Source organism: Neltuma alba, unplaced genomic scaffold (genome assembly GCF_004799145.2).
Source record: "Neltuma alba isolate B1F8T4 unplaced genomic scaffold, ASM479914v2 tig00012036_pilon, whole genome shotgun sequence".
Classification (NCBI taxonomy): Eukaryota; Viridiplantae; Streptophyta; class Magnoliopsida; order Fabales; family Fabaceae; genus Neltuma; species Neltuma alba.
In genome coordinates, this window is record NW_021636601.1 from 314,758 (window position 1) to 329,044 (window position 14,287).

General features: G+C 33.3%; 1 protein-coding gene across 1 annotated transcript; it reads left to right on the top strand.

Annotated features, from left to right (window-relative positions):
- Positions 1-8,091: 8,091 nt before the first annotated feature.
- On the top strand, positions 8,092-9,703 carry LOC114721425 (BRASSINOSTEROID INSENSITIVE 1-associated receptor kinase 1-like). The gene is given in 5 exon segments (XM_028907247.1): positions 8,092-8,206; positions 8,317-8,658; positions 8,886-9,164; positions 9,167-9,264; positions 9,428-9,703. Coding segments are annotated over 5 exon segments (1,110 nt in total).
- Positions 9,704-14,287: the final 4,584 nt, after the last annotated feature.

A 14,287-nucleotide genomic window follows, 5' to 3' on the forward strand; every position in this document is an offset into this window, starting at 1 on the left:
TTACTAGAATAATATTTTTTTATTAAAAAGTGGCAGACTAGCCTCTGCCATCTATATTATAGCCTCTCCTCAAATCAACGCCCTACAGGCCCAGCTCCTTCCCTTCTCCTTCCTTTTTTTTTTCCCCCCCTGTTTTTGTAAAAATTCTCCTACCTTTTTCTCTTTCGGCCTCTCCAATCAGTCACCATGTGTGTGTTTAATAATTAATATATTATAAATAAAATTAAATTTTTTAAAAATATTGAATTATAAATATAAACAATATTCTGTAATTAATTAAAAATACTAATTTTAAAATTATTAATCATGTTATTTTAATTTATTTAGTAACTCATTAAAATGTTGATGTATTAATTAATTAATTAATTATTATAAGACTCATATATTAATTTATAAAAAAGTTAGATAAAATTTTTATAAGCATTATATCAAATCTTCCAACCACATATGGTCATTACAAAATTATCTCTATTGATTGTTGATTGCCTGTAATTTCCAATACAAATGGTTGAATGGATAACTTAAGGAAACCCAATTAATTTTTTCAAAGACACAGATACCTACAGTTATCAATCCTAAATAAATTCAAAATAATACTTAGAACTTACAAGCTATTGTTAAGAGATATGTGACAATGTGTAATTATGGCACTTGATATAATAAATATAAAAAATTTACCTAAATGTTTTCATAAATTAATGTATGCGCATTATAATATTCATTTAATTAATTAATACATCAACCTTTTAATGGGTTATTAAATAAATTAAAATAAACATTATTAATAATTTAAAAATTAATGTTTAAATTAATTACAGAATATTGTTTATATTCATAATTCTCTATTCTAAAAAAAATAATTTTATTTAAATATACAAGTAGATGGAGTAATTAGTTTTAAATTATATAGATATATCAAACACACAAGGTGACTGATTGGGGAAGCCAAAAGGAAAAGGGAAGGAGCCGTGAGGACCTGATTTGAGGGGAGGCTAGCCTAACACCTTTTAATTAAAAAAATAAAATAAATAAAGAGAAAATTGTAAAAAAAACTTTAAAAATAGAAAAATTGTAAATAGAAATTGATTACAATTTTAATGTAAGTTTTGACAATAATTGATAACCAAATGACAATAATTTTTGTGAACAAGTCTCTGTATTGATAAGGATTGATAAGCAAATGACAATATTAACAGTTTTTTACTCTCGGAGGTTCTCCTTGGCTACATCATTGAAGACATTCGGTCCAACGGTAGCATTGAGTAGTTCCGATCTGCTGCTTATTCCAACGTATGTTCACTTCGCTGAGACTTGAAATGGTCTTCATCGTCCTTCTTTTGAGTTCTTGTTTGATTTTTCTTTTCAATACTTGCAGTGCCTGAGGAAACCATCCTGATATGATACGATTTCAGAGCGCCGTCGTGGATTAGAACTTCATATTTTCATTTTCTTTTTTATTTTTCATGTTCTTTCCTTCAAGCAATTCAGAGGAGGCCACTTTTTGGTTCTTCACTAAGCCATTCACAGAGCAATCCAGACAAGCCAATACAATCCAGATCCATAACCTATGGCGATGGCTGTTTTGCCTCGGATTTCCAGTGACGCAAACCCATCTCCTCTATCTCCAATCAAATTTGAGGGATTCGACTTTCGAGAAATGTCTCGAGGTTACATTTTGCGAGAATCAATTCCCAGAGCTTCGATGACTTTCTTTAGATTTGGCACTCTGTTCTATAATGGGAAGATTAAGAAGAAGAAACAGTAGGAGACATTCTGACATGGATTCTTACATGGCAAGAATCTGATGTACGTGGTAGACATCAGTTGTTATGTTCGGAAATCGATACGATTTCAATACTTTTAGGATAATATTGAGCTAAAAAACTTTAATTTGGATACTCATAGCTCCTCCATAAAAACATTTAAGACAAAAATAAAAAATAAAAAAGACACTGAAATACTCTAAAAAATATTAAATGACAAATGAGAGAAGGTGAATTTTAAAATCTCAAATCAAACCCTAATACAATTTTTGAATTTTCAAATCTTATAAAATTACACAAATACCCTTTTGCTATTTTTTACATTTTTTTTTTAAATACTACCACCTTAACACTTTCGGCTATCAGAGCTTCGGCGCTGGTGACCCTGCCGGTAGCCAACTCTTGAAGCTCCGGTGACTACTCTTTTTTAGTTATTAATTACATTTGTTTTTAAAAGTTTAATGATTATTCTTGTTTAACTACTGATTTTTCTAGTATTGCGATTGACTACTTTTATTTTTAAAATTTTGGTGACTACTCTTATTTAGCTTTGACTATTCTAGTTTCGCTATTGACTACTTTTGTTTCAAAAATTCAAATAATGCATTAAGTGTTGTTGGAGATCTAATGACTATTTTTTGTTTAGTTATTTACTACTCTTGCGTAGTCAATAGCCATATAAAAGTAGTCACCGTTAAAAACAAAAGTAGTAAATAACTATATGAAAGTAGTCAATGGGAGTAAGGATAGTGTTGCTGCTTTACAAGAATTGAAAATTTCAAAATAATACCAGGGGTTTGATTTAGAATTTTGAAATTCACCTATCCCATTTATCTTTTAGTATTTTTAAGGGTATTTTAATGTTTTTTTTTTTTTCAAAATGAAACTTATCCCTATTTTAACTATTGATGTAGATTTCTAACAAGAATGATGAATTGGCGGCTTGGGGAATCTTCTTAATTGTGTTTAGTTCCGTTCGAATCCTTTGTTGACCAAAGGGATGCCCCCTGGTCCCAAAAAGGGTATCGTATTATATTTAAGCGCTATGAAATTACTACAATAAAAAATAAAAAAATCCTCTATTTTTATTATTTATTTTACATATTTATTAATTTTTAAAATTAATTCTATTGATATTCTCCTAAGGGAAAATGACAGATAAAGAAGGTGTAATTCATGAAATTTTAATTTGAGAAGCTAAGGAAATGTAATGACAGAGAGGGAAGTCCTTCCCAAATTGAAATTTTAAAATTCAGTGAAATAATTAAAATGTCCTTTGTCTTTATTACCAAAAAAAATGTCCTTTGTCTTTTTTTTAAAAAAAAAAACTCAGCCCCTCATCGGCGGCCGGCAGCCACCGCCGATGACTGGCCGCCGGCAGCTAGCAACCATCGCCGGGCGCTGGCGCCGGCCACCAGTGTGGTGGCTGCCGATGGAGTTTTTTTGTAACAGTATTTTTTTTTTGTATGGGAGAATATTGCAAGAAATGGTGGGGGTGAGATTTGATCCCACTACCCCTCGGCTATTTAGGCCAACAAAAGGATAGATAACTATTGGGCCATCAAAAACTTATTAACTTTATAATGCAAACAAAAATATAAGTTGACTCTTTTACTGTGACTCTAGCCCGTGACAACAATTTACCTGAGGATGACAAGTCTTAACTGAGAAATAACAAGTCTAAATTTGATATTAACAAAGCAACTTTTCCTGATACATAACAAGAAGTAGCATGTACATTAATTAAAAATGGCAATAATTTATTTGAAAATGACACGTCTTTACTGGAAAATGATACGTCTAAACGTGAGATTAACAATATACATTTTCCTGATACATAACAAGAAGCAGCATGTACATTAATTAAAAATAACCATAATTTATTTGAAAATGACACGTCTTTACTGGAAAATGACAAATCTAAACTTGAGATTAACAATGTGTCTTCTCTTGATACATAATCTAAACGTGAGATTATGTAATCTAAACTTAAGATTAACAATGAGTCTTCGCTAGAAAATGACACGTCTTTTTGTTGGAACCCCCTCTTTTTTTTTAATTAAAAAAAATGGGTTAGTTGTCCGATAAAAAGTAATAATAATAGCAGTACTAGATAGTATTTAATGACAGAAAAATACCAAATAATTCTATTTTTTTTAAGAAGATCAATATTCGCGGCACGCGCATTGTTGTTTTTGTATTACACTCAAAAGGCTCCTTCTTGCCTTAATTAATTAATTATAATTACAAGGATAGAGCTTTATTTTATATTAAAATAGGGCTCTAGTTTATATTTTATATACAATTAACAAGTCTAATCTCACGTTTAGACGTGTCATTTTCCAGTAAAGACACATTGTTAATCTCAAGTTTAGATTACATAATCTCACGTTTAGATTATGTATCAGGAGAAGACACATTGTTAATCTCAAGTTTAGACTTGTCATTTTCCAGTAAAGAAGTGTCATTTTCAAATAAATTATGGTCATTTTTAATTAATGTACATGCTGCTTCTTGTTATGTATCAGGAAAAGGCACATTGTTAATCTCTCGTTTAGACGTGTCATTTTCCAGTAAAGACGTGTCATTTTCAAATAAATTATTGCCATTTTTAATTAATGTACATGCTACTTCTTGTTATGTATCAGGAAAAGTTGCTTTGTTAATATCAAATTTAGACTTGTTATTTCTCAGTTAAGACTTGTCATCCTCAGCTAAATTGTTGTCACGGGCTGGAGTCACAGTAAAAGAGTCAACTTATATTTTTGTTTGCATTATAAAGTTAACAAGTCTTTGAATGGTTATCTATCCTTTTGTTGGCCCAAATGACCAAGGGGTTATGGGATCAAATCCTACCCCCACCATTTCTTGCAATATTCTCCCATACAAAAAAAAAACACTGTTATAAAAAAGCTCCACTGGCAGCTACCACACTGGTGGCCGGCGACGGCACCCGACCGCCGATGAGGGGCTGAGTTTTTATTAAAAAAAAAAAGACAACGGGTATTTTTGTCATTTCACTGAATTTCAAAATTCCAACTTGGGAAGGATTTCCCTATCTGTCATTACATTTCCTTAGCTTCCCAAATTAGAATTTTATGAATTCCACTTTCTTTATCTTTCATTTTCCCTTCTCCTAACAATAATTGAGTAGGAAAAAGAAAATTAAGAAATATGTTTATAATGTTTTGGAAAAAACATACTTCTCTGGTTCTATTTATATATTATTTTCAACATGTTCCATATAAATTAAAAAAAACCTTAAATTTCATTAGCTTTGATTTAAAATTCAACAACTTTCTAATCTTATTCCTATTTAATATATATTATACCTTATATAAACAAAACTAACACAATAATAAATGAAGAGTAAAATTATGTATCTATATACAAAATTTCTCTTAGTACCCTATAAATAGGACAAAATTTTTTTTCTTTCTACTCTATAAATAGAACTAAAAGAGTATTAACTAATTTAATTAATATTTTTAATCTATTTAAATTAGTTAATTAAATTTTATATTAAATTAAAAACCTGAAGACTAAATAAAGTAAATAAGATCTTTCCCATCAGATATTTTCCCCCTTTTTTCCCGTCCATTTTGAAACTCAAGAAAAAAGGGGAGAACCATCGAGTCTGTGCTCAATGAGCACTGCTCATCGGACATACGAGCATCTAATGCTCATCAATGATACGATGTCGTACTTTCCTTGCTCTGTCTGTCCCACAAATTCAATTCCAAGTTCTCTCTCCGCGTCACTTGAGCACTAGCACTGTGATCCCATCTCTCCTCTTCTGTTTTAAAACCTATGGGTCTCTTAATTTTCCAGTCTTATAAACTAATTTTATCGTCAAAGTATTTTCTCAAAGCCCTCCGTCTTCGTATCATCGTTCTCTCCACTCCGTTTCCCTCGTCGCTGGTGTGTGTATGTGTGTAGAGTCTTGATTTTTACTCTTCCTCATCATCTACCTTCGTCCATCGCTGATCCTTCTTCATCATCATCGCTGTGTCGGGCTCGGCCTCCGCAGATGCGTTCTTCATCTTCTTCCTCCTTTCAGATTGTCGTTTGTTGTAAGCACCCCTTCTCTTCTTCTTTTAACTTCTCCTTTCCTTTATTGGGTTATATGAGGTTGTTGAGGGATGGAATTTCGTTTTTGTTTTCTTCTACATTTTTTCTGCTGTAGAATCCTTGAATCATGGAAATAAATTTGTGTGGAACATTGCTAAAAGGTTGGGAAAAAAATGAAGCTTATTTTGGAGATGCTTTTATCATTAACTGTGGGCTTATGTTTCCACCGTTAGTCAAAGTTTTGATTTTGGTCTGTCTCTTTTTCAAACTGTACTACTTGGATTTTTTTTTTTGTTTGGGGGGGGGGTGGTTGGTTTAGTTTGGTTAAGAGAATTGGTGTTTGGAAGGAAATATAAGGTTTTTTGTTGCCGCTTGAACTTTTCCCATAGATTAAACTTGTTTTATTAATTTCAATTTCTATGCATGATAGGTGTTTAGTAGGGGAAATTGGATGCAAGTTGTTGTGCAAGAGATTTGAGGATTTATTTTTTATTTTTTTAAAAAATCTCCTATCAAATGATTTATATCTACTTTTTAAATAAATCATATGTACTAATGTATACTTTTGATTTCTGACATATATGTTTTTATATATGTATATATCATTTTGTTTCTCAAAATACTTTAATTATGACGAGTACTCAATGCTTATTGAAAGAGTTCAAAGTTTCGTATTTCCGTGGAAGGGGTGTTTTCATTGTCACTTACTATTAGACTGGGGGGATATTTTGTTGATTTTATTAAACCTTTTTACTATTTAGAAGCTAGATTTATACTAGGGATTTGAAGGAAGCTTTTCAAATATTATTCATAAATCTTCATGTATGCTTGAAAAATGTTTTTGAGAGGCAGCAGTACAGTTAGCCCTTGGCGTGCCATGGTTAATACCGAGCTCACTTGTTATTCATGGCTTCGCCCTGGTTGTTATTCATGGCTCATTCATGTCTTTGGCTGGGCCTGTTACCTGTGGCATGTGCCTCGCATGTATTGATGCACCATAGTTAATATGGAGCTTGCTTGATATTCGCGGACATCGTTTCTGCACTTGTATTCGTGCCCCGGCCACCTTTGACTGGTTACTTACCCTCATGGACTATGTGTCCATGCTTGTTTTTGTGGCTTCAAGCCATGCTTGTTATCTGTTCTGATTAAGTCCTCTGAAAGTTTGAGATTTGAAATTTACTGTTTTTCTTACTTACATGTTTAACAAATTATTTTACGCTTTATTCATTTGATGATCCTTATAACTTTGAACTGCTTGGCAATATGGAGGTTTCGAAGATAAACTTAATTATCTCAAAAATTATTGAACTTATGATTTAGGTGTTCTCATGGAATTCTTTGAGTCATGAAGCATATATTCTTGTCATTGGATTTTAGATAATTTTAGTAACTACAATCCTGTTATTCATTTGTTTTCTTTCTCTTGTTAAATTTGAATGAATTGGGACGTCATTTGCTAGTAAATATTTTTGGTTTCGCATTGTATGGCAGACCCTGTATTTCTAGCCTTTCAGTGAAGAGCCAATGAAGCCTGAACATTTATTTTGTACCACTTGGTGGAATGTAAAACTTTAGACTCTTATGTGTATAAATATATTTGTAAACCTTGTTTTAGTTGCTCCATGTAGACTAGAAGTAGCATCCGTGTTGTTGTATATATGTATATTGGTCACTTGTTATTATGGAGTAGAGCTCTTTAGAATAGATTATGTTGACTTTACTATTGTAGATTTTCTAGAGGGTCTTATTTATAAAGGAGACTTTGTTAAAATTCCCTACAGGAAACTTGTAACTTTGTTATATGAATTATATTCATAGACCTTATATAATGTATTGCAACTATGTCTAAATTTAAGTATGAGAAATTTTACGTATTCTGGGCTTAAGGGGCATGAGTTTTTCTCATATTCCTGGTCGGTCACCCTTAATTTTCAGGGCGTGACAAGTCAAGCGTGTTATAGTTTGCACAGATAAAGAAAGAATAGCAAGATCGAGAAAGAAGCACAAAAGTTCATCAATTAAACTATTTCTTTGGGAAGGAAAAAGGTTGGCTTAAATTAAGGCACATGGCAGACATTATAGTTGAATAATTTATGGTTTTCTTTATCTGATAGTGGAAATCATCATTATATTTGATTGATTTGATCCGAGGCTTAATATTGAAACTGCTTTAAGAATTTTTTTTTTAAAAAAAAGGGAACGTGTTAGGGCGGACAACCTTGAAGACATATATATATGTGTGTGTGTGTGTGTGATGGGCAATAGTGCTGCTGGTGGAGCTATTACTGGACTAATGTCTACAGTCTTTGGGAGGACACTTGGTTATTGCCGGAAGAGGACAACACAAGATTATTTCTTTGATGTTCCTGGTAAGTTGAAGAATAATGGAAAAGATGGTATACATATTAATGACACTGATGAATTATACATGACGTCCATAATTGATTTATCAACAATTTTGCCCTCTTACTAATTGCAGCCGAGGAGCATCCTAAAATTCACCATAGTCAGCTTAGAAAGTTTTCCCTGCGTGAGCTGCAAGATGCAACGGACAATTTTAGTGACAAAAACATTGTGGGTAAAGGTGGATCTGGCAAGGTTTACGCAGGACGATTGGCTGATGGGTCTCTAGTTGCAGTTAAAAGACTTAAAGTGGAAGGCGCTCAGTTTGGAGATCTGCAATTTCAAACAGAGGTACAAATTATGAGCTTGGCAGTCCACCGTAATTTGCTGCGGCTGCTTAGTTATTGCATGACCCCAACTGAACGGTTGCTCGTACATCCTTGCATGGCTAACAGCAGTCTGGCATCTTGGTTAGGGGGTATCCTTCAATTTCAAACTCATTTGTTGTTGATCAAATATGAATACGAATTATGAAATTATTAGAAGTTATTTGGGACTTGGATGCAAACACAATATATAAAGATATAAATATCTCCAAAAGAAACAAGAACATCGTACTGTTAAATATATAAGTTGTAGTTTCATATATATTGAGACGCGTTTATGCATATTGGGTTTGGCCTCAATTGTCTTCAAATGTCTTAGCCCGCCATCGCCAAGTGTTGCTTGGATGGGCTCTACGGAAGCGAATCGTACGGGAAGTTGCAAGGGGGCTTACTTATTTGCATAATCAATGTGATCCAAAGATCATTCACCGTGATGTCAAACCTGCCAGTATATTATTGCATGAGGATTTTGAAGCAGTTATTGGGGACTTTGGCGTTGCAAAACCCATGGACTACGAAGATATAGCTGTGCTTGGTTCGATTTGGCGCATTGCACCAGAATATCTCTCCGCCGGATTGTCTTAGGAGAAGTCTGATGTTTCAGTTACGGTGTGATGCTTCTTGAACTAATAACCAGACAGAAGGCTTTCGATCCGGCCCGACTAGTGAATGGTGGTCACGTCATGTTAATTGATTGGGTATGTTTTCTCTTTTCTCGTAACATTTATATGAGGTAATTTTATATAATCAAACATCTTTTCCTAAATGTAGTGCCGGGTAGCCCCTTAAATGGTTTCTTATGATCCCAAAAAGTCATTCAGCAATGAGTATAACAGTGCGCTGTTCAATATTTGGATCCAGGTGATAGGGCTTTTGAAAGACAAGAAATGGGAAACACTAATGGATGCTGATTTGGGCGATGAATATAATAAAGATGAGGCAGAGCATTTCATCAAAGTGGCCTTGCTATGCACACAAAACTCGTTTATGGGAAGACCAAAGATGTCCGAGGTGCTAAGGATGCTTGAAGATGATGGGCCTGATGAAAAATGGGATGAATGGCAGAAAGACGAGACGTGTCCATTAGGTAATGGAACCCTGCTTTGGCCTCCAGGAGGACCGTCAGGTCCCAGATGATCTTCTCAACCTTAATATACGTTAATTGATTTTCTTACTGCTGGCCAGATAAAATCCCCCACTGATCATGTTGTGATCGTTGCTATAAATGTGTAATTGGAAGTCTAGTCCACAGGTGACCATCACTTGTGTCTAGGTTGTACCTGTATCCTATGGATGAATAATTAATGTGTAAAAAATAAAAGAAAGAACAATTAATGTCTAGAAAATAGTACGTAAATGAAAGTGTGTTTTCCCTTTCAAATTCAGGTATTCAGACGAGGACGTAGATTTTAATAATAATTTATTATTTATTTATTTTTATAATTTAATATTTTAATAATAATTTTAAAAAGATTTAAATTTGAACTGTTAAAATATTAATTCAATGGTTAAAAAAAGGAAGAGAAAGAAAGAGGATGGGAAGGGAAGATAAGAGGCTCCAAATTGTTTGTTTTAATGGCTAATTTGCTTTGTCCTTCGTGTGTGCTTTTTTTTTTTTCCCTAATTACTACTCCGTCTTCATTAATATAAGTTATTTATAGTACATTTTTGCATATTAAAAATTATATTAAATTGACAGAATTTTTAAATTTTACTCTTATCAACTTTTCTCTCTCTCTATATTTACAAATTATTTTAACATCTCTTCATTTTCTCTCTCTTTCAATAAAAATTAAATAAAATTAAATATTAAATATACTATAAATAACTTTCATTTAGGATTAAAATTTCCTCCTAAATCCTTCTATAAGTGATTTACGTTTAGGAAGGGAGTGGTAGTTAGTGGAATCTATTTTTTCCCGTAATTGTCCACTGGAATTGCCAAAGTGCCCACACATTGATAAACCCATTTCAGGGTCACCCTGACAAAAGCAGATTTCAATAAAATTCGAGAGCACTAACTTTTGAAATCCCCAAAAATATAATCAACATCTATGTCTGTATACCTGAATTTTGAAAGTGAAAACAGACTTCCATTTACTTTCTAGACATTAATTTTTCATACATATAATACAACACAAGCGCTGGTCAGATGTGGACTAGACTCCCAATTATACATTTCTTGCAACAATCACAACATGATAAGTGGGGCATTCTATCTAGACAGCATATATAATCCAAAAGGAAGAAAGTCGTTGTTCTAGAGTTATGAAAGGACCCTGTAGATGCTGAGTAGGGTTAAGGTTGAGAAGATCATCTGAGACTTGACCCCTGCTTGGATTGAGAAAAAATTAGAGAGAAGAAAAAACTAAAAAGGAAAACATGAGGAGAAATGAGTTTTCTCTTGCTTAGATAGGAGAGAAAATAAGAAAGAAAGAAAAAATGGGGGAGAAAATAAGTTGGGCTACATACCTCATATAATCCTTCGTAGCCACATAGAGACACATATTTAATACTTTTCATTCTCGCTAATGAGGAGGGAACTTGCGTAATAGAAGTTCGATTTGCCACCAAAGTCGTGAAGGATTCCATTTGCCCAATGTTTTCTGTCAGCTTTTCAATCTTTTAACAACCAAAAAGATTTAGAGTTTCCAAAGATTTCAACTTGTATAGACCTTTTGGGAGATGATTGAGGCCTTTGCAGTCCTTCAAATTTAACAAAACAATATATTTAAGATCTCCAATGGAGGGATGAATCGAAGATAAAAGGGGACAATCTTTGAGTACCAATTTTTCAAGGTATGGTAACTTCGAAAAGTTAGGTGTTTTTGTCAAATAATGACAATGACTCAAATTGAGAATTTTCAACCACTCCAACATCTGCACCAAGAGAACATTTTAAAATTAATCATACAATAAATGAAAAGAATAAAATATAGGAGAACAAATTAATGCAGCTATTGTTACTAGTATTTGATTTGAAAATTCCATTGTGAATACCTGGCTTTCCTCCTGTACTGTTGTGAGATAACTCCACTTTAAGTCTATGGCAACTATCTTTTCTAGGCGTAAATTTGTTGGCAAATTTTCTAAAGGAAATTCACGCCAACAAAGCCATCTTAATTCCTTTGATAGATAATCAAAGTCTCCACCAAGTTGTACATGATCAAGTTGGAGCAAATGAAGATTCTTTATGTTCTCAAATGCTTTGGCACTCAACGGTTTTGAGTTGTTCGTTGACATGTTTAAAGCCAATCCCGTTATCACGTCTGTTCCCTATTAAAGTACAAAATAGATAACGGGAAATAAAAATTAATGATATATTCCAGTCATTGAAACATAACATAATACAAACACGCAACATATGATAGAGATGTTTGAACACAGAATAGTCAACTTAAAAATTGGGACTGCAAAATGAGTAATGAAAAAACAACATAAACAATGTAATTGTAAGTCATTGAGAGACATTTTACCGAGCAATTTATTAATACATTTAGCACATCATCACAAAACCGTAATTTGCTCCACTTCTCAGGATTCTTTGGTGATTTCTCGTGAATGATGTGTCTTCCCTTGTCACGTAGCAAGTCATGCATATCAAGCTTATTTCTGTTGCCAACTTTTACAAGGCTCCTCTCTACCAGATGAATAATTCCAATATCAACATGAAATCCACAACCATTTAATATTTGTGTAGCATGGCTTTTGTCCTTCCCAATAAGAAAACAACATACATCAAGGAATATATCTCTCTCTGTTTGGTCACTCAAACCCTCATAACTTATTTTTATCTTTTCATGTATTTTATTGTTTGGAATTTGTTGTAGTTTCTCTAAAACACTTTTCCATATTGACACTTCCCTATTAAACAAATAAGATCCGAGCACTTCAAGAGCTTGCGGCAGACCTCCTGAGTAAGAAACAATCCTTCTTGAAAATTCAACAAAATCTTCTTCAGGGAATGTTTGCTTAAACGCGTGCCAACTAAAAAGCTCAAGAGATTCACTGTCATTCATTTCTTTCATGTTGTATATTTTATGTTCCTCCACTCCAAGGATTTTGAGTAGCCGTTCATCTCTAGCAGTGATGATTACTCTACTACCTTGACCAAACCATTCACAACTTTCACATAAAGCTTTCAACTAATCTTCATCATTTACATCATCAAGAACAACAAGTGCCTTTTCTTACAAAGCATTTTCTTGATTAGAGTTGTCCCCATTTCTGTACTTGTAAGCTGCACTCTTCTCGCATTAAAGATGCTTGAAAGAATTTGATTTTGCAGATAAATTTGACCATTATCTTGCTTCCACACTTCCCTCACATTTGACAGGAAACTCTTTCCTTCAAAAGTTTGACTGATTTCATTGAAGATGGCTTTAGCAATAGTAGTCTTACCTATCCCCCCCATCCCCTATATCCCTACTATAATAACCTTATTTGATTCATTAATCAGCAACTTGATGATATCTTGCACACGAGGCTATACTCCCACTGGGTGGTGAGCAGCAAACAAATCGTCTTTGTTGTCTAGCTTCATTGTAATAGTGTCAACAACATTGTCAATCAACTCCGTTTCAGTTCTAGCAAAAACAAGTTACATTTATATCAGCATCAATTTTGGCATTTAGTTATTAATCTTGGATACTAACAACTCTTTTCTAAATGGTTGGATCAATGTCCTCTTAACATCCATGTTAGCTAAAATTCGTTTAAATGTCTTTGTTATGTATGAAACCAAATTCAAACCCTCACCTGTTGCATCTTCTCTAAGGAAATTACAAAAACCTTTTGCAGCTGTGCTATTCATTATTCAGTGCTCATTGTGTGATTTGTAAGAGTAATTAAGCAGCTTAATAATTTATAATATCCCAGCTACAGCCAAGAATTTTCTTTTCCTAATAACAGTATTTTCATCATATGTTGAAGAGCATATCACCAATAGGAACTTAAGGAATTTAACGATTTCACATAGTGATAATCAAGCTTAATTACTAAAAAAGAATTATATCAGACTTACCTCAATTCATGCAAGTCTCACCCAGATATATTCGCAGCTTCAATGAGTGCTTTCTTCCAACTGATCATCGATTTCTTTACTTTGCTAGTTGAGTTTCCTAGCGAGTCTTTTTCATGCTTCTCCAAAAGTATTTTGTTGTTGACGAACATTAGACGGCTGCACATAGTAAAATATTGGTAAGACCTCCTGATGAGTTGTCTAGTGACACTCCATGATTTTCTCTAACTCTTGCAAGCACCAACTAGAGCCAGCATAGTTTTTCGAGAATATAATTATCGACATTCTAGAACTTTCAATTGCTTGCAATAAAGAGCAAGAAATGGCTTCACCCCTTGCAATCCCCTCTTCATCCATGAAGACCTCAATACCTGCTTTCTTTAGAGCAGTGCAAAGATGAGTAGCAAAAGATTTACATGTATCTTCACCTCTAAAACTCAAGAATACTTCATAGGTATATTCATGCTTTATCTTTTTAGGACTTACTTCTCTTCCTATCTCTCGCAACAAATGATGAACATCAAGCCTGTCGCTCATATCAACCTTTACAAGTCCCCGCTGTATAATCTCATGCATTGCCTTTTCTACAGGAAAACTTGAGCCCTTTAACAAGTATGTGACATCGTGTTTATTTAGACCCACATAAAAGGAAGCTATATTAAAGAATAAATCTTTCTCTGAATCGGTTAAAAAATTCAAGC